Source organism: Prionailurus bengalensis, chromosome B1 (genome assembly GCF_016509475.1).
Source record: "Prionailurus bengalensis isolate Pbe53 chromosome B1, Fcat_Pben_1.1_paternal_pri, whole genome shotgun sequence".
NCBI classification, from domain to species: Eukaryota; Metazoa; Chordata; class Mammalia; order Carnivora; family Felidae; genus Prionailurus; species Prionailurus bengalensis.
The window spans coordinates 40719609-40746024 of NC_057344.1; the positions used below are offsets into that span (position 1 = coordinate 40719609).

The 26416-nt window shown below is 39.6% G+C and overlaps 1 protein-coding gene across 1 annotated transcript; it reads right to left on the reverse strand.

Annotated features, from left to right (window-relative positions):
* Window positions 1-2100: 2100 nt before the first annotated feature.
* Window positions 2101-26416, reverse strand: AP3M2 (adaptor related protein complex 3 subunit mu 2). Its single transcript, XM_043563132.1, has 9 exons — window positions 26297-26416; window positions 24256-24598; window positions 20579-20750; window positions 15520-15657; window positions 8328-8413; window positions 7939-8072; window positions 5945-6152; window positions 5526-5670; window positions 2101-4379 (listed from the first exon to the last, which is right to left on the reverse strand). The coding sequence occupies exons 2-9, from the start codon at window positions 24526-24528 to the stop codon at window positions 4279-4281; spliced, it is 1257 nt and encodes a 418-aa protein (XP_043419067.1). The 5' UTR covers window positions 24529-24598; window positions 26297-26416; the 3' UTR covers window positions 2101-4278.

A 26416-nucleotide genomic window follows, 5' to 3' on the forward strand; every position in this document is an offset into this window, starting at 1 on the left:
TAGCTTTCCCCGTCATCAGAGAGAATGGACTCCCAGACCAGTCCATGTGACTTAAGTAATGCTGTTTTCTGTTTCTCTTAGATTATTTTCTTAACTAGAGATGCGACTCCTATTCCTGGCTGCAGCCTGCCAGATTTTATCACCACTGACATCCCAGATCCCAGAATAAATCTGAGATGCCTGCCCTTGGGTATGTGCCGACAGCTTCCTGGAGAGGAGAAAAAAAGGTCTCTTGAAAGGCTGTTAGAACTGCTCAGTTTAGACGTTCTTAGAAGCACATAGTTTCAGCTCACAAAAGCAACCCTCTAAAGCCCAGAACTTAATTTAGAGAAGGAGAAAAACAGACACACAAACAAAAAACCACCACTTCCCTGAAATGTTGAAGTCCCTGGAGCAGTTGAATAAATGCAGATCACAGAGACTGAAGTCACAGATTTCTCAACTTTAGACTGCCCACTACTTCCCTGTACAATGGGCAGGTTTTGTTTTAGATCAAAGTGTACCTCAGCCATTTTAGAGAAACACTGCTTGAGGACAGCAATAGGAGACTCCCAGCTCCCACATCTCTGCCAGGAATCCAGGTGGTTTCAGGCCCTCCCCTTTGCATGACAAGCTTTTTTGCAGAGGGTGAATGAAATATGAACTGAAGCAGTAAGGCCTTGATGGGGTGGGCCAAGTTAAAGGCCCCAACATTCCTTTGGATGAAGTCCTAGCAACGGCCAACTTGGATGAAGACAATTGCTCACAAGGGGCCACTGACTGAGCTACAGGGCAGAGTACCAGCCCTGCAAAGAGACCCCTTTGAATTATACTAAAATACATTCAAAGAACAACAACACATCATTTCCCAGCATAGGTTAGGAAATTCAGGGTAAAATGTCTGGAACTTCTTAGGCCATGGAACAACATATAAGGGGAAATTAAATAGTTCCTTATCCCCAGCTGGCTAATAAAGCAAATAGACGCTAACAGACCTGAAGAACAAAATTAAGAACAAAGATTATCAGGTAGCTGTGCAATACATTTAAGTGGGCAGAGACTTAGAGGAACTCAGATGACAGAAAATAGCCACCCTTCTAGAGCCCAGATCTTAAGTCTGGTGATCACAGAGTGTCGTAAACTTCTGGTTCCACGTCTAACTTCGAAAGCCAAAAACTCACACAATCCAGTACTTGGTATCTTGGGGGAAGGCTTAAGAGTTTCAAATTCAATTCCCCTTTTAAAATTCTAACAATTAAAAAAATTAATCCCATCCTGGCATGGCATCGCCACCTACTGGCCACAGAGGAAAGTACAAGTTTTACAAAATTCACCATGGTGCAAACAGGAGGGCAAAAGATATATCAACGACTAAGACAGATGGGATGGAGTATTAATAAACACCAACCACTGTGGTTTGCGAACAGAAATAAGTCCTCTTCATGGCCAGGAGGGATTTACAAAAGGGTATCAGTACAGATATGGGATAACAACCAGTATCCATACTTTACAAAGACTGCCAATGACTTATCTTTCAAGAAATCCCTGTCACAATTAAGATGTCTAGGACCTGGGTTGCCTAGATGGCTGGCCAGGTGAGCATCTGACTCTTGATTTCAGCTCAGGTCATGAGTTCCCCTAGTGTGGTGAGACTGAGCCCTGCATCAGGCTCTGCTTTTGGTGTGGAGCCTGCTTAAGATTCTCTCTCCCCCTCTACCACTCTCCCCAACTCACTCTCTAAAATGTAAAAAAAAAAAAAAAAAGATGCTTAGGACCTTGAAGCCCTGTTTCATGCCTGAACTGACCAACATAAGGTCAAGAGAGCAGAGAAAGCACTAGAATAGCCATCAGCAGCTTGAATGGTTTTGTCTTTTCCACACTGGGGAAAACATGATCTCAACCTTTGCTTTTACAACCTTAAAAATGACATTATATCAACATCTCCTATTTCCAGAGGTAACTAGAAAATCACACTATAACATGTGGCTTTAGGCCTGCTGGTTGAAGAGACAAAAATCATAAGATCCTCCCTAAATTGATTTATTTCTTACTGCTTCTACTGAGGCCTACTAGGCATAGCACCACTGTTAGTCCTGGTAACAAAAACACTAGGACATAGAGGACTGGTAAAACTGAACTTTATTAAGACTTAAGCATAGGAGATACTTCCACGTAAGACACATATTATGGAATTGAACAGCTCGATCATAACACCCTGCACTAGTTAATGTTAACACACTGCTGGATGGTAGCAGTAATGTTCTCCACTGGGCTCCAGAGGTCTGCTACACAGGTGACATGTTACTTCATATGCCAAGGCCCGCAGGTCCCATACCCTAGATACTCTACTTTTCCTCAAGTTCTTCCCTTGAAATTAGGGTGAGCTGTCCACAAGGAAATTTAGCAGCTGGATTTATAAAGCTAAAAATATCCAGGAACCAAGACTGGTTGTTTCCTATGACCTAGGAAACCTTAAAATCCTTCAGAGCCCTCAGGAGAAGTAATTCCAAGTATTCTGGGATCACAGAGGCAGAGATGTTTCCCCTACCTTGCCAGGGGTGTATATAGGACACAGTAGTTCAGGAAAATTCTGGAGTGATGGACTATGAACACGTCTGTTTGTATACAACATGACTTATCCCAGAGGAAAACCACAAAGCAACATTACTCTGCAGCAAAAACAAGTCCAGGAAGTAGGGAGATAAAACTAGCAAAACAAAATTACTTAAATATTTAGAAACAGGACTTTAGAGAAAAATTATATGGTTTGAAGAGTATAGGTCTTCATTTTTCCCCACGCATGAAGCAGAGCACAGTATCACTCCTTAAGCTATAGCAGTAAGAATTTAAAAACCTGTCTTTTATATAAATATTTAAATGGTTAATATATATATCGAACTAGAGCAAAAATTACCCACTGGGAAAGTCTGAGGTACTTCCTCAGTTGCCATGTTCCTTAAACTGGGTTACACATGATCAGCATGGCCCATCTTCCTTCAACATCAGTTTTATTCAAAGGTTTAGGGAATTTCTTTTTGCCTTGAAACAAAGATGGATAGGTAGGTATATATATTGTTGATAAATCTATTACAGTCCAGCACAGAAGACTCCAGGGAAATCAACTTTACTGAGCAGCTTCCAGGATGAACCATACCCCTTGACGGTAAGCTTTCTTTTTTTACTTAGGGTTACTGCTGGAAAAGTTTCAGACAGCAAGGCTTAGATTCCAGCACCAGTCTAGCACTGACAAGAAGAAATAGGGAGTCACCACTGGGTTACAGCTGTGATGTACTTCATGAGGAATGAGTTGGCCACCTACACTTCAATACTGTGACACACAGAATCTGGCTGCCCTGGGGATTATGGGATTGGCTTTTCTGAAACTGTCCTTGTGGAACAGGAAAAAGGCTGGTGAATTCTGTGACATGAGTAGAATTCTTCTGGGTTAGGGAAAGGGGCATTTCAGGCACCCCCCACCAGGAAGAGGGCAGGTCACTTTCTCACTGCAGACGACAGGCCAGGTGCTAAAGGCTAACAGTCGTTAGTATCTGAAAAATGGTCAGATAGTGGCAGTCTTCAAAGGAAAATCTGATTCTAATGGAGTCTTCCATGTCATTAGCGCACCCGAATTTAAGAAGTTTCCAGTTCACTTCTAGAAGTACTAGTAATTTTTTTATATGTATATCAAAGTAGAGGGATCAGAAAGAAACCAACTCAACTCTATTCTTTCCAACAGTCCTCCTGGTGGGGCTTGACTGCTCTCCACCCCCCCCCCCCCCGCCCCACTCTCGTCTGAGGACGTGTACTCACACGTCTTTACTACCACTTCCTTTCTTCTCCCTCAAAGGTCAGACCCTTTGCTGGCCTTCCCTTGACTAGCATTCATTTTATTCCAAGCTTTCTTTCCTTCTTTCTATCTTTCTCTCCACCTTAAACAACAAACAGAAGTCGTTCATTGACTTTAGAGGAGTAAAGCCAAGCAAGTAACAAATTCTAGTCCTTTTCTATGGTAACCATGTTCAAAATAGTTCAATATGGCATTAGGTATCTCTACCCTCTGTCACACAGCTCTTCTCTCAGAACTGAGTTGGTGCTGATTGTGTTTGACTTTGGTCCGGTTCTCCCTGGCAACCCTTCTCTCCCTTGATTAGCTCCACGGCACTGCAGGCTAAGGAAAAAAGGGAGTGGGTGGGTCCAAAAGGGGATACTGACCTAGGAGACAGGCTGATTACTTTTTACTTTTAGACAAGTAAGAAACAAAAAAGCATTCGTGAATGTTCTTTTTGCAAAACTCTCCCTTCAGGTTCGAACTTGGAATTTTCCAGCTTTGGTCATGTATTTTATGCCCTTAAAGGGTTTGTACTTTTCCCCATACATATCCAGACGATTCACCTTGAGTCCTGGAAGGAAAACATAAGCATTATTCAAAAGAAGCATGTAGTGTATCTGTCTAAATTCACTTCAATTCAGAGATCAGTGGGATAGAGATAGCTATAACAGTGAACCAGAAAAATAATAATAATTTTCCCTTATTTATTTCACTTTTCTGAGGCTCACAGATTTGTCACTCTTGGCCCACACACTGATAATAAAAAATTGCTCCAACAAGAAGCTATCCTATTAGAAGACCTGTTTCTAAAGTGGGAAGGGCAGAAAGTTATATGCAGATGAAAGGAGGATAAGGAAAAAATAAGACCACTCTATGTTTTTGTCCAGCTATTGGACAGAATACATGAATTAATGAAATTAATGAATAATGAAATAAAGCATAACTCAATGAATACATTAATAAATGAGTGTTTCCTATAAGTATTCTCACTGCATTAAGCAGAACACATTTTATACTGTATAGGTCTCTAACATTTACGATGAGTTTCTAATTTAAGTGAATGCTAATCACTTAACTTAGATAAGTTTTGTTGGTAAAGAAAAATAGGAACTTCATATAAAGCTGAAGTCATCTCCTATCTTTCTTACTTACATGGTTGTTCTAAGGATTAAATAATAAAACAGATGACAAAGGCTTAAAACACTGCCTGGCACATAGTAAATGCCCAGTACATGGTAACTATTACTATCATCATCATCCTAAGACAGGTGTAGACTACAGTGGGCTGACTTGGGTTCCACATGTTCATAAAAGCAAATACGAAAGTCTTCTGAAACTGGGGGGATGGAGGGGAAATTATTCTTTTCAGTGACCAGCTGAGAATGCAGAAGCCTTCCCATGCTAAAAACCTTTGAACCCCAAACTGACAACCCTAGGATGACTCAAAACCTGCTGGGGAATGCCCCGTCCACCTACACTGTTTCCTTCTCAACTGCATCTTAGACGTTTTTGGTCAGGTCCCTTAATCCAACTTCAGAAAGTAAGGATTATAGATTTCCCCCAGAAATGCTAGAAGGATTTTACTCCAGATTACCTATCAGGTAATGAAACCAAACTCTGTAAACAGGGAGTCAGCAGAAGGCTTTCTGATGTCTGCGTCCTAGTGGAGAAAGCCACTTCTGTTCTCATCAAGCCACTGAAGCCGAGAATCACTTACCAGAAATGGCCAGCTGCTGGATCTTAAATTGCAGGTTAATTGTGGGGTTCTCATCTGGTTTGGAAGCTCCAGCCTGAAGACTCATGGTCCCCTTCAAACTTGGTAGCTTTTGGGGATTTATCTTTCCTACATCCCAAGACAGCATCTTCAAAGAAAAAGAAAGAAGTTACAGTGGAAGCCGTCATTTGAGGTGGCCGATCTCTAACCTCACGGTATCTGTTCACAGTATTACAGGCAGCCTCTAAACTGGTTTTCAGTAGAGAAAACTATTTGTCACCATAAATTATCTCAAGGAAAAAACGATGTCCCTCTGATCAAGCTCCCCTTTCAACAAGCTGGAAAGTCTATTGGAGAGCTCCTGCATAATGACTTCTATTTAACATCAGCAATTCAAAACTTCCTGCTTATTCTCCTCCTACCTTGGTAACTGGGTCAAATGTATGTGTCCCCTGAGATGGAGTGAGGCTCATATTCAGGACCCCTTTGGGCATCTGGCTGGTGACAATCACTCCCTCTATGGTCTTCCCCATAGTCTGCTTCGGTCCCACCGTTATTTCAAAGCGTCCAAGTGAACTACTATCCCGGAAACTGATGTTATGTTTGACATACACTGGAATTGCCACCAGACTGGAAAAGGGAGAGACGAAAAACCAATTTCATTACTATACTGGAAACAATGGCAACATTTTCTCATTTTATCCTAAGTGCTTTTTTTGCCTCATTGAGGATTAAATAAAGCAATCTAGCGCTTAAGAGAAAGTTAGTGCTCATTAAGTTTGCGGCTGCTATTTTTGTTGTTATATGTCTAAACAAGAACTTTTTTTTCTCAAATTGGAATCTGAGTACACCTGTATTCAATCCCCCTAACCCAAAAGAGCGTTAAATTATGCTATGAGAAACCATAAAAGGCAGTCATTTTTGGTCTTGAACATTCTCTTTAATATCTTGTCTAAGGACTTTTAAGTATTATTACCTACTTCTTTACTCCTTATATTAAAAAATAAACACAGGGAAAAAAAACAGTAATCTTTAATTTTTTTTTCTTTTTGTAAAGCTAAGACGCTGTCTAGTAAATAAACTAAGTCTTCCAATGACTGAATAAGATAACAAAAATCGAAGAGTATACTAAGCCTACTATGAGAAAGGCATTACAGATCAAAATTAGGAGTCACCATATTTCTGTGTTTTACTTTACAACATGTGACCAATAATTATCTGTACTTGGGAGAGTAACATGCATACCTCATGGACCTTTGATAGTATCTCAGGAGTACCTTTACCTGACTTTCTCTGATCCTCACAAAAACCCTATGAGGTATGGTAGGTTGTCACGATAGGACAGAACAGGAAACAGAAATCACAGATTAATACCAAAGCAATAACAGTTTTTAACATCTATTAAACACTCCTGTGTGCCAATACTATGCTAAGTGTTTTAGTTCCATTACCTTGTTTAATAAGTATGAAGTAGGTACTGCTATTGTCCTGTTTTTCTAGATAAATAATGATGTCCTTATACTTCACTAAGATTAAGCAATTTGCCCAAGGTCATGTATCATAAGTACTAAAGATGGGATTTAAGTGCAGGCAGACTGAGTCCAGAGTCTTTGCTCTCAAGCACGCAGATATTTTCCTAAGTTATTTATTCCAAATCACATAGGAAAGTATTGGTGGCTCTGAGGTGTCATAGCTCTTTTCAGTGTGTATATCTTCTACTACATACCTTCTAAAAGTCCTTAGACAAGACAGGGGCACCTGGGTGACTCAGTCAGTTGAGCATCCAACTTTAGCACAGGTCATGATCTCACGGTTTCTGAGTTCAAGCCCCACATCGGGCTCTCTGCTGTCAGCTTGTCAGCACTGAGCCTGCTTCAGATCCTCTGTCCCACCCCTCCCCTGCTTGTATGCTCTCTCTCAAAAAAATAATAAAACATTTAAAAAATAAAAATAAAAGTCCTTAGACAAGATATTAAAGAGAATGTTCAAGACCAAAAATGACTGCCTTTTATAGTTTCTCATAGCATAATTTAATGCTCTTTTGGGTTAGGGGGATTGAATATAGGTGTACTCAGATTCCAATTTGAGAAAAAAAGTTCTTGTTTAGGCATATAATAACAACAACAAAAATAGCAGCAGCAAACTATGAGCACTAACTTCCTCTTAAGCACTATTTAGATTGCTTTATTTAATCCTCAAACAAGGTACTTTTTTCATTTTCCACTTACAGATAAGAAAACAGACACAGAAAGGTTAAGCAACTCACCTGAGGTTACCCGATTAGTTAAGTACAGAAGCTGGAATTTGAACCCAGCTGGAATTTGAATCCATAACCTGAGTCCTTAATCACTACGGATACTGTTTCCACATATACACATATACACAGATTCTGTTCTTAATTATAAGGGCTGCTTACTTCTGTGCACTGACATGGTAAGAGAGCAGGCGGAAGTTTCCATCAGGAGGAATGAAGGAGAGGATACGCTCAGATTCCCAGCGCTTGAAACGGACACAAGGATGGAAGCTGACATCATCCAACAACCTGGGATTCTGTAGTTACCGGGCAAGGAAAAGCAAGAAGTAGGAATTAAATACCCATATGTCTTTCAGGAAAGTCATTCAGATGTTGTTTTTATTTAAACACATGCACACAGAAATTCTGTAGCTACTTATAGAAAATTCAAGCCTGATATAAACTTTGTAGCTGTCCTTATTTCTTATTGTTCCATTCCATTCTCACCACTGTCTTTCCAGAAACAGTTAATTTCCCATCCCAAGATGTGAACCTGTGGTTCAGGATTTTACCATGAAGGAAAGCGTAAGGTCTGGCATTCCAGTCAGCTTGACACAGGCATCAATCACCCCCTGGATCTCAGCAGTAATTGTGGAACCTGAGATAGGAACAAAACAAAGAGAAAGTAAGAAGCTATTCGACGCTTCTCCGTCCTTCCCAACCAACTTACTTCCTCCCTACCACCTTCTTTAACTTTCTCTTTTCCTTCCCAACTTTTTTCTTCTCCCTCCCTCCCTTTCTCCTTTCCTTCTGTCCATCTATCCAGTTCATCTACCTAATCCATTGATCCATCCTTCCAAACATTTATCAGCTGCATATCAAGTATGAGACACTAGGATGAAGCAATGGGGATAAAAGATTAAAGAGACAATTAGCTTAAAGAAGTTTTCATTCTAGCCCCAGAATCAAAAAGGGTGTCATCATAACCAGTGGTTCAGAAAACGTCATAGCAGAACCTGCTCTCCCTAAGGTCCCTAATGAGCTCTGCTGCTCAATCAAGTGGGCACTTTTGGTCTTTATCCCACAGGACCTGTCTGCAACATGCCATTTTTGACCACTTCTTCCTTTGTAAAACACTCCTTTCTCCTAACCTCGCCTAGTTTTCTGTTTTTCTAGCTCCTCTTCCTCTGCAGGCTTCTCTTTCTTTGCACATCTTTTGAATGCTGATGTGTTTTCACAATTCTGAACGTCTCTTTTCTTTCACTCAACATGGTCTCCTTGAGTTACTTCACCTACTTCCCAAGGCTTCGATTGTCATTAATGGTCAAATATAACCTAGTCTTTTTTCAGGTTCACAGTCTCACTCCTGCCAAACTAGACAGCTCTACCTGCATGTCATGGAGGCACTTCAGACTCTATACATCAAAAAGTGAGCACATCAGCTCCATTCCTCCATCTGCTCTCCTATTTTCCTTCTTTTTAAAAAAAATTTTTTTAATGCTTATTTATCTTTGAGAGAGAGAGACAGAGCGCAAGTGGGGGAGGGGCAGAGAGAGGGAGACACAGACTCTGAAGCAGGCTCCAGGCTCTGAGCTGTCACCACAGAACCTGATGTGGGGCTTGAACTCACAAAGCGCAAAATCATGACCTGAGCTGAAGTCAGACACTCAACAGACTGAGCCACCCAGGTGCCCCCTATTTTCTTTCTTTATGATGGTACCATCTAACCTGCTGCTTAAGTCAGAAACATACATGCATCCTTGACTAACTATACTTCTTCAGTGCTCATATCCAATCAATTATCAATTCCTCTCTTTTCTGACTTCTGTCTCTTACATCTATTCATTCCTTTCCTTCCTGACCACCATTATGGAATCTATATTTTGTGCCTGGACTTCAGCTGGCAGCCTCCTGGTTTCCCTGCCTTCAGTTGAAGCCACTCTTCACACTGCAACTAGACTGATAGTTTTCAACTACAAATCTGAATCAAGTCACTCCCCAACTTAAAACTCTTCAATTGCGGGGCACCTGGGTGACTCAGTCGAAATCATGACTCTTGATTTCAGCTCAGGTCATGATCTCACAGTTCGTGGGTTCGAGCCCCACATTGGGCTCTGTGCTGACAGTGTGGAGCCTGCTTGGGATTCTCTCTTTCTCTCTCTCTCTCTCTGCCCCTCCCCTGCTCGTTCTCTCTCTCTCAAAATAAATAAATACACAAACCTTAAAAAAAAAAAAAAAAAAAAAACCTCTTCAATCACTCCCAATGGTTCTCCTTAAAATGGCATGCAAGGCATGCTAACTATCTACCCAGTTGTTGTGTACTTTTTTTTTATTGCGGGAAAACTACTTAAGTGCAAAAATCTTAAATGTATGACTCAGTAATTTTTAAATATGTATACACCCCATGCAAATACCACCCACATCAAGATACAGAACCTTTTTTTTCCCGTTTTTAGTTGTGCCTTTATTCACCTTTGTTATATTTGTTAACAATATACTTGTTTTAAAGATCCTACAGACTGACCACCCATTAATGTAGAATATATGTCACCCCTCTCCACCTGGCAATCTTTTTTTTTTTAAAGCAGAATTTCTTCTAGGAATCTTACTGATCACACAGTAGTTACAAGAATGTCAGATATAAGAATGTATACAGTCTAAACAAGACAGGCTGATTCAGAATTTACAGGTTGTAAAAATATACGTGTCAAGGGGCGCCTGAGTGGCTCAGTTGGTTAAGCGTCCATCTTTGGCTCAGGTCATGATCTTGTGCTTTGTGGTTCGAGCCCCATGTCGGGCTCTGTGCTGACAGCTCAGAGTCTGGAGCCTGCTTCAGATTCTGCGTCTCTCCATCTCTTGGCCCCTCCCCTGCTCATGCTCTGTGTCTGTCTCTCAATAATAAATAAACATTAAAAAAAAAAAAACAACTAAAAAAATATACATGTCAAAAGTTAGCCATATGGACAGATGCATACAGGGGAAGAGATGATGGGAGGTTGGGGATCGAGGGCCCTGTGCAGTAACACTGCCTTTTCCTCCTCCACAGTAAATAACTTTAGGCACAGAACCTTCTTAGCATCCCAGCATGCTCCTCTTGCATCCCCATGCTAGTTCTGACTTCTGTTACCTTTGATGAAGTTGTACCTGTTTTCAAACTTCATATAAATGTATATAACTGTATATAATCTTATGCATCTATCTTTTTTACTCAACTATGTAAGATTCATTCATGTGCTGGATATATGGATTATTCATTCTTTTTCATTACTACACAGTACTCTCTTATGGGACCATATTGAAATTTGTGTCCTGTTACTGGTGGACATTTGGGTTATTTCCAGTTTGGGGCTAATATGAAAAGTTGCTGCCTACTTAGTTTTAAAGCCTCATTACTTTTTTTTTTTTTAATGCCTCTCAATGCATTCATGCTGAACTACTTTATTTCCCAAAAATATTTTACTCACCTTAAAGTGTTTGCACCTACTTTGTTCCCAAATCCCTGAAGGTCTTAATAACTTCCATTCATTCTACTGATAAAGCATAAACACTATCAGCTCTCTTTACACTTTGCTCTGGATGGGTGGGATACATCGCTTATATTCTTTTTACCTCCCTCTTCCTCACTAGACTCTAAATAAGCTTCTGCAGCCATAAACTCTTTCTTTCTTTCTGGCCTCTTTTGTCTCCTTTGTTTGTAGAACCTCATCATTGTCAACAACAAAATAACATCATAGTCACGATCACTGTCAATAACAATAGCTACAATAAAGTCAGGTCATAAAGAGGTCCAGCACTTTGTGTATTGAACACAATTCAGGATTAAGGTTTTGAAAAGACTTTGTTGCAGAATTTAGAAATTATTAGTCAAAAAATGTTGAAATCATTATTGAACCAAAAGCCAGTGGCCACCACCCACATTTACATAACAAGAATCTCCAAAGGCTTGTCATGGGAAAGATGTAGACCCCCTCTATTTTGACAGACTACCAATTGTTCCTGTAAATGACATATCTTTATTCAATATTAACAAAGAATTGTTGTTTTCCTATATGTGTGGGAAGGGGATATTATAGGTCGCTATTCAATAACTTAATTACTGGGTTTCCTTTTTGAGAATTTCTATATTTCATCTTCAAATATGTATTTGTTGTCTTTTCATTTGCAATTCATTTCTTCTTCCCTTGCTCATTTCCAGGAATCCTTAGCCTTTTCTTTCTCCACATAATTCTCATGTATGACATCCTCACAGTAGTGATACCTCCCATTACACACCACTGTCATTATTATTATTACACTATTATCAGCAAAAATTCTCAATGAGGAGGGGACTGTGTGACCTGGAATATTCCTTCACTGTATCTTGTTCATGATTAAATATCCATTAGTCAGCACTGTGCTACAACACAACAGGTTTTCGATAAGCATTTGTTGAATGAATGAGTTCACTAATGTGAAAAGAACTTTCTACAAATTTCTAAGCTCTAGGACATATTGCTGTAATTCAGAACAGATAGAAAAGAAGGCTCCCTGAATTTTAGTGATTACAATGTCAGTTCTGCCATCAGATTTGGGAGTCAAATACATTCAAAAGGAAATCTAAAAGAGATTCGTTTGCTACTTTTTTTACTTAAGAGGACAAGATCTAGAACACCATTAAAGAACAATTTTTTTATTTAAGAGGATAAGATCTGTAACACCAACAAGCATTAGTCTGCATTACATTATTTTGAATTGCCATTTTCAGCCTTATTGAGGCATAATTAACAAAAACTGTATATAATCAAGGTATACAACTTGATATTTTGATATATATACATTGCGAAATGATCACCACAAACAAGTTAACTAACATATTAATTAGCAAATTTCAAGTATACGATACATATTATGATGAGGTGATGGATGTGTTAATTTAACTAGATGGGGGAATCCTTTGAAATGAATACATACAGCAAATCACTACATTTTAAATATCTTACAATTTTATTTGTCCATAATACCTCAGTAAAGCTGAGAAAAAGTATAAAATGCAGTATTAACTATCATCACTGTGCTGTACATTTCCAGAATTTACTCATCTTGCATAACTGAAACTCTGTACCCTTTGACCAAATATCTCCCCACTTCCCCCACCCACTAGCCCTTAGTAACACCATTCTACCCTCTGCTTCCATGAATTTGACTATTTTAGATTGTACAGATAAGTGAGACTATGCAGTGTTTGTCTTTCTCTCTCTGGCTTATTTCATTTAGCATACTGTCCTCCAGGTTTATCCATGTTGCAAATGGCAGAATTTCCTTCTTTTCTTGTGACTGAATAACATGCCTGTGTGCATGTCTATCTCACATTTTCGTTATCCATTCATCCATCAAAAGACATTTAGGTTGGCTATTGTGAATAATGCTGCAATGAACATGGGAGTGCAGATACCTCTTTGAGCTAATTCTTTCATTTCCTTTGGATACACCCAGAAGTGGGAAAACTGGATCACGAAGTAGTTCTATTTTTTATTTTTTTGATAGTTTTCCATGAATGTACCAATATACATTCCCACCAACAGTGTACTAAGGTTTTCTTTTCCCTACAACACTACTAACACTTATTGTCTGCCGTTTTGATACTAGCCATTATAACTACTGTGAGGTGATATCTCATTGTAGTTTTGATTTCCCTAATAATTAGTGACGTTGAGCACCTTTTATACATCTATTGGCCATCTGTATGTCTTTGTTTGATAAATGTCTAGTCAGATCCTTTGCCCACTTTTTAATCAAGTTATTTGTTTTTTTTTGCTATTGAGTTCTGTGTGTTCTTTGTATATTTTGGTTCTAACCCCTAATCTGATATATGGTTTCCAAATATTTTCTCTAACAGGTTGTTTTTTCACTCTGTTGACTGTTTTTGTTGTGCAGAAACTTTTTAGTTTTTGTCTATTTTTGCTTTTTGTTGCCTTTGCGTTTGGTGTCAAATCCAAAAAAAGTCATTGCCCATACAAGTGTCAAGAAGTTTTCCCCTACCCCACCCCCCAAAAAAGAAGTTTTTTCCCTATGTTTTCTTCTAGTAGTTCTATGATTTCACATCTCACATTTAAGTCTTTAATCCATTTTGAGTTGATTTTTTTTTTTTTTTTTTTTTTTGGTGTGAGGTAAGGGTCCAATTTTATTCTTCCACATATGGATATTCAGTTCTCCCTGCATCATTTAATGAAGAGACTATCCTTTCCCCATGGTACAATCTTGGCTCTCCTGTTGAAGATCAGTTGACTGTAAATGTTTAAAAATCAGTTTTTAAGAAGACTTTTTTTAAAGACTGCCCCTCACAAGGACTAACCAATTCTGTTTTTTTAATTAAAAAAATATTTTTTTAATGTTTATGTATATTTTGAGAGAGATAGAGCATGAATGTGGGAGGGGCAGAGAGAGAGACGATCACAGAATCCGAAGCAGGCTCCAGGCTCTGAGCTGTCAGCACAGAGCACAACGCAGGGCTCAACCTCATGAACTGTGAGATCATGACCTGAGCTGAAGTTGGGCGTTCAACCAACTGAGCCACAGGAGCCCCTAAAAGATATTTTTTGAATGTTTATTTATTTTGAGAGAGAGCACGAGTGGGGGATGGGCAAACAGAGAGAGGGAGAGAGAGCATCCCAGGCTCCATGCTCAGTGTGGAGCCTGATGCGGGCTCAATCTTATGAACCATGAGATCATGACCTGAGCCAAAATCAAGAGTGGACGCTTAATCAACTGAGCCACCCAGACGCCCCATTTATTTCTGAGCACTCTATTCTGTTTCACTGGTCTATGTGTCTACTTTTATGTCAGTATAACACTATTTCAATTACATAGTTTTGCAATATATTTTGAAATCATGAAGTATGAAGTCTCCAGCTTTGTTCTTCTTGCTCAAGATTGCTTTGGCTATTTGGAATCTTTTGTGGTTCCATATGAATTTTAGGACTGTTTTTCTATTCCTGTAAAGAATGCTATTGAGATTTTGACAGTGATTACACTGAATCTGTAGATCACTTTGGGTAGTATGAACATTTTAATAATATTAATTCTACCAATCCATGAACACAGGATGTCTTTCCACTTATTTGTGTCTTCTTTAATTTTCTTCACAATGTTTTATAATTTTCAGAGTACAAGTTTGGTTAAGTTTATTCCTAACTATTTTGTTCTTTTTGTTGCTATTGTAAATGGGACTGTTTCCTTAATTTTCTTTTAGAATAGTTCATTATATTTAGAAATGTTTTATATGTTGATTATGTACCCTGCAACTTTACAAAATTTGTTTACTAGTTCTAAGAGTTTTTGTCGAGTATTTAGGGGTTTCTATATATATGATTGTGTCATCTGCATTATAATATTTAAGTCTATTCCTAGTACCCAGCACAGCGCCTGACACAAAGTAGGCGCTAAGTTAAAATGAATGATCTTGAATGGGGGATAATTCTGATACTAGCAAGCATTATATGAAGGAGACTATTTCCACTTTCAAAACAATCTTTTTAACGTTTATTTTTGAGAGACAGAGAGAGAGAGAGAAAGAGTGAGCAAGCGGGGTAGGGGCAGAGAGAAAGGGAGACACAGAATCAAGCAGGCTCCAGGCTCTGAGCTGTCGGCACAGAGCCTGACATAGGGCTTGAACTCACAAACCATGAGATCATGACCTGAGCTGAGGTCAGACACTTAACTGACTGAGCTACCCAGGCACCCCATCTTTATACTTTCCAGTTCTGAAAACAGATTAAAAACACCTACCTGATTTATCAATGATGGCATCAATCTCTTCGATCACATCAAAATAGGCCTCGTTGTTAGTGTATTTCACCCCAGTCCGTCGCCAGGGCACCACTGACAGCTGCCCAGTAGGAAGCTGGTCACCCACATTGGTGCTTCCTAAGATAATGAATATTACTGTAATTTAATTCCATTGTGGTTAGATGTAACCAGTTATCTAATAATCATAGAACACTTCCCTAGGAGTTTCTATGCTCCCACTCTTCATGCACTCAATTGAAGAATTAAAAAAAAAAAAAAAGATAAGAGTTTCCCAACTTATATATGGGTAACCTAGTCTATTTTAAAAAGTTGTTGCCATTTGGTCTGCTTCCTCGACCAGAATAAAGGTTAAAAAAGTTACTTGAGAAACAGATATCATATTTTGGTTTTGAAAGAAACCTGAAGTTGGTCTCTCAAATTTCACAATAGCTTGTAGCTTAAATAATGTATTGGCTTTCAGTAGGGATGGTAATCTACATAAATATAAAATTTTCATGGGTAAAAACAGTATTCTAGTTTAAGGTACGTTCTTAGGTACATTTATGCTAGGTGTTCTTAGGTACATTTATGCTAGGTATTAAAATGTATATATTTTACTACAACTAATGTACACTGAATGTTAGGAAAGTAATACAAATTAGATCTTTCCCTAAGAGTTGCAAATCAATTCCTTGTTTTTTCCTCCCACAAGCATCTAAAATATTTTTTAATTCAAAAGTGCTATACTGAAATTCTGAAATATTATAACTAATTAAAAATCTATTTCCTTCTTTTGTAACCTGGACCTTTTAATCTAAAGAAAGAAACATTAAACACACGCATATATTCAGCATATTTACACAACATTTCAGCTTTTCAAAAGGTACTTTCAGCTCAGGTATCTTTTTCTAGATTTAAGAGAAGTTCAGAAAAATGACTCCATAGTATTTATAAATGATCCAGGCACTAACAAAGAGTTTAAGAGTTAAATGACGATCTCGCGGTCCGTGAGTTCGAGCCCCGCGTCGGGCTCTGGGCTGATGGCTCAGAGCCTGGAGCCTGTTTCTGATTCTGTGTCTCCCTCTCTCTCTGCCCCTCCCCCGTTCATGCTCTGTCTCTCTCTGTCCCAAAAATAAATAAACGTTGAAAAAAAAAATTTTTTAAAAAGGGGCGCCTGGGTGGCGCAGTCGGTTGGGCGTCCGACTTTAGCCAGGTCACGATCTCGCGGTCTGTGAGTTCAAGCCCCACGTCGGGCTCTGGGCTGATGGCTCAGAGCCTGGAGCCTGTTTCCGATTCTGTGTCTCCCTCTCTCTCTGCCCCTCCCCCGTTCATGCTCTGTCTCTCTCTGTCCCAAAAATAAATAAACGTTGAAAAAAAAATTAAAAAAAAAAAAAAAAGAGTTAAATGAATCCAGATTATTGAAAAACCCAACAAATGTGTTTTTCTTAAAAAGAGGCACCGTATGTTAAAACATGTCATTAGGCTATAATAATTAAAGCAGTATAGGGTGCCTGGGTGGCTCAGTCAGTTAAGCAGCTGACTTCAACTCAGGTCCACCGTTCATGAGATGAGTCCCGTGTCGGGCTCTGTGCTGACAGCTCAGAGCCTGGAGCTGCTTCGGATTCTGTGTCTCCCTCTCTTTCTGCCCCTCCCCTGCTCATGCTCTGTCTCTCTTTCAAAATAAACATAAAAAAAAAAAAGTAATAATAATTAAAGCAGTATGATAAGGCAGGAAAGCCTAAAAACAGACCAAGAATCCATAATGACTTAGTACAAGATAAAAATATCATTTTAAAACAGGGGAAAAGGATAAGTTATGGTGCTAGGAAAACTGGTAGAAATTTTGGAGAAATAAACAGAGCCTTACTTGATATTGTATACCAAGATAATAGACTAAAGAATTAAATCCAAAAGTAAAACCATAAAAGAACCAGAAGAAAATACACTTTTTATTTTTTTTTTCAACATTTATTTATTTTTGGGACAGAGAGAGACAGAGCATGAACGGGGGAGGGGCAGAGAGAGAGGGAGACACAGAATCGGAAACAGGCTCCAGGCTCTGAGCCATCAGCCCAGAGCCTGACGTGGGGCTCGAACTCACGGACCGCGAGATCGTGACCTGGCTGAAGTTGGACGCTTAACCAACTGCGCCACCCAGGCGCCCCGAAAATACATTTTAAAAAAGACCTTCCCTTCTCTGAGATCAAAAAGACATTCCCCTATGTTTTCTTCTAACAATTATAAGGTTTGTGTTTAACTCTTTGCTGGAATTTAGTGTACAGAATGAGTAGGGAAGGACTTCATTTTGTTCTATATCAAAGCTGACTGTCCTAATATAGTTTATTTAACAATTGGCCCCTGATTCATTGATTTGATATATATGACATCTACTATACCAAATTCCTACAAAAGAAAGGGTCTGTTTCTGAACATTCTACCTTATCTTAGTCACCTATCTGTCTATTACTGGGCCAATACTATGTTTTTAAAATTATCAAAACTTTATATCTTGTATTTGATAGAACACATTTTCTCTCTTGCTTTTCTTTTGAGAGACAGAGGGAGAGAGTGAGTGCATAAGTGCAGTGAGTGCACAAGCTGGGAAGGGGCAAGAGAGAGAAGGGAGAGAAAATCCAAAGTAGGCCCACACCATCAGCAGGAGCGCTACACTGGGCTTGAACCCATGAACCAGGAGATCATAACCTGAGCCAAAACTAAGAGTCAGACGCTAACTGACTGAGCCAACCAAGTGCCCCTCTCTTACTCTTTTTAAAAAATATTTATTTTCAAAACTGTCTTGCCCTTTAATAGCTTATCTATCTATGTATGAGTTTCTGTCTCCTGTCCTATATGAAGTTAATATAGCTTGATATTTGTTGACAAGGAAAATCCACCTTTGCAGTACTTTTTCAAAATTGTCCCGGTATTCTTGCAAATTTATACTTAAAAAAAATATTTTTTTCAGGGTGGGGAGCGCCTGGGTGGCTCAGTCAGTTAAGCAACCAGCTCTTGATTTCAGATCAGGTCACAATCTCACAGTTGTGAGATCAGGCTCCATGTCTACACCCTGGCTCAGCATTGAGCGTGGAGCCTGCTTGAGATTCTCTCCCTCTGCCCCTTCCCAGCTTGCATGCAGGCACATGCACCCATGCTCTCTTTCTCTCTCAAAAAATAAAAACATAAAATATATATATATATTTTTTCAATCAGTTTGTCAAATGTCATGCAAACCCTTGTTTATATATGAAGCAAGACCCACAATGTAAAACCTGAATGAAGCAGAATGACTAATATGACTAAGTCAGAAAATTTTAAATGTGGCTAAACAAAAACACCATAGACAATGTTAAAAGGCAATTGTGAGAAAATATCTGTGACATAGGATTCAAAAAATATACAGAACTACAAATGATCATGTATACTGGAAATATACATGATGGTTTAATGTGCTTAAATGAAAGGACTTCTTTTAAACTAGTATGAGGGGTGCCTGGGTGGCTCAGTTGGTTGAGCGTCAGACTTCGGCTCAGGGTCATCCTCTTGCAGTTCATGAGTTCGAGCCCTACATTGGGCTCTTGCTGCCAGTTTGGAGTCTGGAGCCTGCTTCAGATTCTGTGTCTCCCTCTCTCTCTGCCCCTCCCCTACTCACGCTCTGTCTCTTTCTCAAAAATGAATAAACATTAACAAAATTTATGTTAGTATAAAAAAAGAAAAACATTTCAATAAAAGAAAAGCTGGGCAAAGGACACAAGTAGGTAATTTACTATAGAAGAAAAACAGTCAATAAATACTCGAATGGGTTTTAACTTCCTTAGTAATAAAAAATGAGTGTGTAGGGTGCCTGGGTGGCTCAGTCAGTTAAGGGTCTGACTCTTGGTTTCGGCTCAGGTCATGATCTCATGGTTTACAAGTTCGAGCCCCATACAGGGTTCTGTGTTGACAGTGTGGAGACTGCCTGGGATTCTCTCTCTCTCCCTCTCTCAAAATATATAAACTTAAAAAAAAAATGAGTGTGTAAATATGACATGACTAAACTATTAAATGCCAAAGATTTGAAAAAATTAATAATAGGATTGGCTAGGATGCACAGAAACAGCTATAGAAACTATAAATTTTCTAGAAGACAATTTGGCACAATGCATTAAAGTCCTTAAAATGTGCATGCCCTTTGATTTAGCACTTCCATTTCTATTACTGAAAATAAATCAAAGAAGATGTACACAAAGATTTAGGTATAAGAGAGTTAATTCCCTGTTATTTAAAAGAACAAAAAATCAGAACCATCATAAATATGGATTGAACAAATCACTTAGGGTCTATTCCATATGGTAGAAAATTATAAAGTCACTAAAAATTATGTAGAAGAAAATGTATCATAATGGGATAATGTTCACAAAATATTGATGAAAGTTTTAAAAAATAGACAAGAGTTGTTTTTAAAAAATCTATGCATCTATTCATTATTCATCTGTCTAGAAGAAATAGAAAATATGTCAAAATTATGGTGTGATTAAGTTATTTTCAAGGTCTTTGTGCTTTTCTGTATCTCTGACATTTCTTTCTTTCTTTCTTTCTTTATTTTTTTTAAGGGCATACTCGAAAGCTCCAACATCAGTTTTTCATTATTATTTTTTTTAACGTTTATTTATTTTTGAGACAGAGAGAGACAGAGCATGAACGGGGGAGGGTCAGAGAGAGGGAGACACAGAATCTGAAAGAGGCTCCAGGCTCTGAGCTGTCAGCACAGAGCCTGACGCGGGGCTCGAACTCACGGACTGCGAGATCGTGACCTGAGCCGAAATCGGCCGCTTAACCGACTGAGCCACCCAGGCGCCCCAGAAAGAAATGCTTTTTAAAGAAGCATACTTTATTGTTACTGAAATCAAGGCCTTTTCTACATAACAAAAACATGCTTCAGGTCATAATCAAAGACTATAACGAACAAAATTAAAGCACCTGGACATCTGAGAGCCCCAAAGACAAGCACTCAAAACAGTGCACCACACCGGAGAAAGCCACACCCAGGATGGCAGCAGCTTGGTTTCCTCTTTCTCCATACCTGTTATGGTGTTGACAACCGTTCGAAGGATAGTGGGAGGCTTTATCAGTTCTTTGAGGATGTTTGACTCGGTAGCCAATGGAAACCCATTGTCAAGCATCTCTTCCAGTACCTCATAAACCACAACCACATTGTCTTTGATCACTGGCTCTGAACAGACTCCAAAATAATCCTGATGAAAATACAATATGTAGAATATATAGCATTCAGAGATTGTAACAAAAAGAATCTTCCTAAAAAATAAGGACCTAGTCCTGTCCATGTGTTTACTCAGTGTTTCTGGAATATTCTTCTGCAATGAAGGAATGAAGCATAACCTTAGTTCTCGTAAGCAACCCGGTTTGGTAGATAGAACAGTGGACTGGCTTATAGTACTAGTATCATCACTAACTTCTTTTATAAATTAAGAGTAAGTCATTTAACCTTTTGGGGTTAGTTTCTTCAACTAGACAAAACATGACGAATACAAAACTGAACCTAAACTATTACATGTGCTTAGGAACAAGAATTTGAAAGAACTATGCAAAATAATAATACTTGATATGACCCAGATTGGACCTAAAATTTTTCTTAATGCTTTCTGTTGTGCTATTTCTTAACACTGATACAGCAAATAAGAATTGAGAAGGAAATAAAATGAAATGAGGGAGATGAACTAGCACACCAGAAAGTCTCTAAGATGCTAGGATGATTCTAAGAAGGCTCTGTCTTTTTACTAACACAGGCTAAACTTAGATACTAAATTATCTGGGTTGTGGAAAAAGCACTGGATTCCAAATCAGAAGACCTGGGTGGTAACCTTATTGTCACTTACCAGAGTAAGTCATGCTAACTGATACAGGTCTTGATTTCTTTACTAGTATAATCAGGATAATACCACTGGACACACAAGGAGGTTATAAGAACTAAGCATGATTGATTAAATGATAATACATGTGGAAATGCTTTGTAAATTATAAAACACTTTGTAAAACATGATGCATGATGACGAAAAAGAAATGCTAGTAGTCATTTAGCGAGGCCCTTCTAGGAACATCAGTTGCATCTTTTACAGGACCTCTGAGATGGTCATACAATCCTTCTTGAATTCATCCATTTGCCTTTTGAAAAAGCCCATTCTATTCATGGAAAGCTCTGATTATTCAAAAGTTCTTTCTTTTGCTAAACAGAAATTTGCTTTCTAGATCTGCCTTACAGAACAAATTTACATAACAGCCCCACAGCTATTTGAAGGCAGCTAACTTTCACTTCATTTTTTTTTTTCTCCCAGCCAAACCCTGTTTGATCCTTCTACTATTCACGCTATGGTATGGTTTCTAGATCATTTCACCATCTTGCTATTTCTTTGGATATGCTCTAGTTTTCCAACATGCTCCTAAAATCATGACATCCAAAACTGGACTGTACACGTGATCTAAATTAAAATTACATCAGATAATAAAAATTGTCAGAGACATTGCAATATCCAAGAACACTTAAGAGTCAGGAATGTGTTTCTAAAACAAGACTTCTTTAAAAATGAGGATTTAAGAAGGGGGGGAGGGGACACCTGGGTGGCTCAGTCGGTTAACCAGCTGACTTCAACTCAGGTCATGATTTTGCGGTCTGTGAGTTCGAGCCCCGCGTCGGGCTCTGTACTGACAGCTCACTGCCAGGAGCCTGTTTCAGATTCTGTGTCTCCCTCTTCATGCTCTGTCTCTCTCTGTCTCAAAAATAAATAAACGTTAAAAAAAATGTTTAAAAAGAAGGGGGGGAGGTAACACATTTCCTCCCAAGAGTGTTTTTATTTTGAAAAATAAATAAAACACCTCACCAGATTTTGTCAATCAGACATAACGTGAACTAAGCAGTTGGAAAGAAGACTTGTAAATGTGACAAATTGCTATAGCAAAATTATGTGCAATTCTAGCGCTGGAACTCTTCCATCATATTCTAGTACTAAACAAATAATGCAGCCAGAGAGAAAAGACATTAAAATCAGGGTATGTCCATTTACTTTTAACAAATCCTTCAAAAATGACAAGCTCTGAAGTCCCAGACTTCCAAACTAGGAACTTTACTGTTATCCCAAAGTCCTCTCTGTTTTCAATGAGATTAAACAACTTTTCTCACTTCCTGTCTCGTAATAGATTACAAAATATTGCTATGGAGGGATGAAGCAAATGCTGGGTTTCACCAATGGGACTGTTAATCTTAGAATGGGGTAAAATATCATATGTGGAAATCATAATAAGGCTCAATTAGAGTAGTTTAAGGTCATAACTACTGGGTTCTTCTACTTTTAGTTACTCCACATACTGGGGTTTATAATTCTCAGGTTTTCACTGTGGGAAAGAACTGGTATGCCACATGAGAACTGGAAACCCAGAATAGTACTACCAGAAAGTATTTGTGGGAAAAAAATTATAAAATATATTTTCATTTTCCAGACATGTGATACAGATATGACTGGAAATGAAAGGACTCTTTGACTTATTTTTTAATTTCACCGTAATATCTGAGTCATCATTCTCTTCTTCTTCTCTTATTCCACAATTTCTGTATTCATATGACCAATTCCAGACCACACATGACACAGAAATTAAACCAAAGGGCCCTTGCTTCTCACTTATTGTATGATGACAATAATAAGAGGCAAATGACCGGGGAGCCTGAGTAGTTCAGTCAGTTAAGTGTCCGACTTCAGCTCAGGTCATGATCTCATGGTTTGTGAGTGTGAGCCCCACGTTGGCTGTGCTGACAGCTCAGAGCCTGGAGCCTGCTTCAGATTCTGCGTCTCCCTCTCTCTCTCTCTGCCCCTCCCCCACTCGTGCTCTGTCTCTCTCTTAAAAATAAATAAACATTACAAAAAAAATAAAATAAAATAAAAGGCAAGTGACCATAAGAGGTAGAATTTGAGCAATTCTTTTAGAGGGAGGATCCCATATTTGAATCCAGGGTCTGGGAAGCCTAAAATCCTGAGCTAATAATAGTGCTGACATCTTGATATAACTTACTTTCACCTCCCCTATACCCTGCTCCCCAAGATCTTCAAATCTATTCCTGAAAGAAAAACTCAAAGTGAAAACTGTGTCTTGTAAAATGTGTCACTTAAATTCTTACAGGAACAGAAGATTTTCCAATCTTAGTTTGCAATGAAAGCTCATCACTAGTACTCAGACGCTTTGGATAAGCACTCCAAACCCAAGATGAAGTTTGGCTTCACAAATTACTCTTGCCAAGGAGAGTGAAACAAGCATTACTTAGTTTTTTCTAACACTTGAAAATATATGTATCTTTACACACTCATTACTTTTTGATGCAACTCATAGCAATGTACTTAACAATGGCTAGCATCAAAGTCCACTAAAAAAAAGAAAAAAAAAACCCAAACTAAATTCCTCTGATTTATGAATAAAAAGTGGGGTGATTCCAATCTCCAGAACTAAAATGACTGTATATAATCATACCAAGTAGAGTGGCTTCCTCATGCAACAGGTTCAGAAGTATTCAATGTGCCATTTCAGGTGCAGCCAGTTCCATAAACAGAAACAAGGATCTTATCAGATGGGAGAGGAAGTGAGCAAAGTCAGTTTTGATTTTTTAAAAAGTTCCTTAATTGAAGCTGAATACAATGGAAACAGAACTATACAGACACTTTATAATTTACACGCATGAGCCTCCTCACATTCACGCACCTGAAACGTGTCCACTACTCGGTGAAGGAACTCAATGACAAACAGCGGTGGGACCTCTGTCTGGATCACAGCCACAAAAAAGATCTTGTGACGGTAAACACTTAAGAGATAGTGGTGAGGAGTCGGAATAACTGGAGGTACATTTTCTGCCTCGGTAGCTCTCTCTTGTGCCTCAAAAAAGTAATCACAGACAGAACGGCTGACCACACTTTTCCAATGTTTTTCCAGGAAAATATCTCCAGAGGAGTTGATCAAGAAAAGGCTATGAATCATGATGGAGACTGTCAGTGAGAGAGAGAAGTCTTTTTCAGTCTGAAAGTCTCAGGACTGCCAATTTTCAACCCTAAAAATAAAAGAAGCTATGGTCAGTTCCACTCAACCAAAACACCTACCTATCTTTCAAGAGTAGATTCATGTCTTCCTCTTCTTTAAGAGCCTGAAGTATTCCTGCCTACAATTCCTAAGGATAATTCATCAGCCATCTTGTTTGCCAATTATATACTGCCTGGTTATCTTTACTATTGCCTTAATTACTACCACTTAAAACTCAATTTAATTTTTGGATGTCTGATATATCAACTGTTCTGGAAGCTCCTTGACAAAGAAGACCATGCCATGGGGCGCCTGAGTGGCTCAGTCGGTTGAGCATACAACTTTGGCTCAGGTCATGATCTCCTGGTCTATGGGTTGGAGCCCCGGATCAGGCTCTGTGCTGACAGCTCAGAGCCTGGAGCCTGCTTCGGATTCTGTGCCTCCCTCTCTCTCTGCCCCTCCCATGCTTATTCTCTGTCAGTCTCTGTCTCAAAAATAAACATTAAAAAAAAAAAAAAAAAAGACCATGCCTCATGTTTTTTGTTGCCTCATTGCAGTGCTCCCTGCACAGAAGAGAGTTTCAAAGAGTATTGAGGAGTTTTATGTATTCAGCCACATGAAATGAGAAATGCTTATGGTTGCACAGTCTTATATGGCAGCCATCAGCTAAATGCAGCCAGTGAGCACTTGAAATGTGCCTGGTCTGAACTGAGATGTGAGGTAAGTATAAGTTCCCACCAGATTTTGCAGGTCTTGTATTTAAAAAGGAATTTTAGATACCAGTAATTTAATATTAATTCGTGAATTAATATTCAGTTAATATTGATATTCTGATATGTCAGGTTAAGTAAAATACATTAAAATTAACCTAACCTTTTTTAAAAACGTGGTTAGCAGAAAAGGTAAAATTACGTATCTGGTTCGCTTTATAGATCTATTGGACAGCGCTGGTCCATAGGTGGAAAGCTATCATTGTGGTCTTTATTCATGGAGTCAGACCGCATTCTCTGAGTACTTGTTATGCACAAGGCTCTGCACTGGATGCCTTAAAGAAATCTGAGGGATACCCCAGGTCGCTCAGGCGGCAGCATCTCTACGGTGCAGTCCCCAGGAAGAGACAGCCGCGCTGTACCCCAGCTGTGGCCATTCCTCAAGCTGGCTGCGAACTGGACCAGGTGGTCAAACCGCAAAGGCCTGTTGTACCAAGGGCCCCAGGGCGAGCATAATCCCTCTGCCCGGGGACGAGACAGCAGAAGGGAGGGGAGGAGGGGAGTAACCAAGCTGGGGAGGAGGAGAGGCGGCTGCTAAACAGGGTTATTTTTGGTCTCAGCCCAGCTGCCTGCGAGCAAAGGATGATGGAGGCCCTTTAGGGTGGGGGTGATCAGGAGGCGGATTTAAGGTGTGCGCACATTCAGGCGGTGAAAAAGGTCGCCACACAGCACACGTGCGTTGCCATGGCAACAGTGTCCCCTCCTCCTTCAGCCACCTGGTCGGAGCGGGCCACCTCCCCAGCCCGGTAGTTGGTCCCTCACCTCTCTCCCCGCCATATCCCGTAGCTCTGAGGGTCAATCCCTCCGCATCTCCTAACTCTGACCCTGCCACCCGCGCCCCGCTGGGACCCCGCGTGCCCCCGCCCGCACCCTCGTGTGCCCCAGCCTCCAGCCCCCGCCCTGGCCCGGTGCGTGCCCGCGCTGCCCCTAACCCCAACCGGGTCTTCAGCCCTTCTCACCCAGCCTCGCTCTTCGCAGCGCCCACAGTTCCGACGCTCGGGCAAGCCCCACCCCCGGCCGCCCCCCACACTCGCGCCGATGGCCGCTCGTCTGCTGATTGGCTGGCCGGCGGGCCTCAC

Excerpts from the sequence above, each read along its gene's own strand:
- AP3M2 (XM_043563132.1), bottom strand. The coding sequence starts at position 24,528 with ATGATTCATAGCCTTTTCTTGATCAACTCCTCTGGAGATATTTTCCTG. Across the intron at positions 20,751-24,255 it reads GAGTAGTGGACACGTTTCAG|GATTATTTTGGAGTCTGTTC; the intron begins GTGCGTGAATGT and ends TATTTTCATCAG. Across the intron at positions 4,380-5,525 it reads CCAGCAGCTGGCCATTTCTG|GACTCAAGGTGAATCGTCTG; the intron begins GTAAGTGATTCT and ends TTTTCCTTCCAG.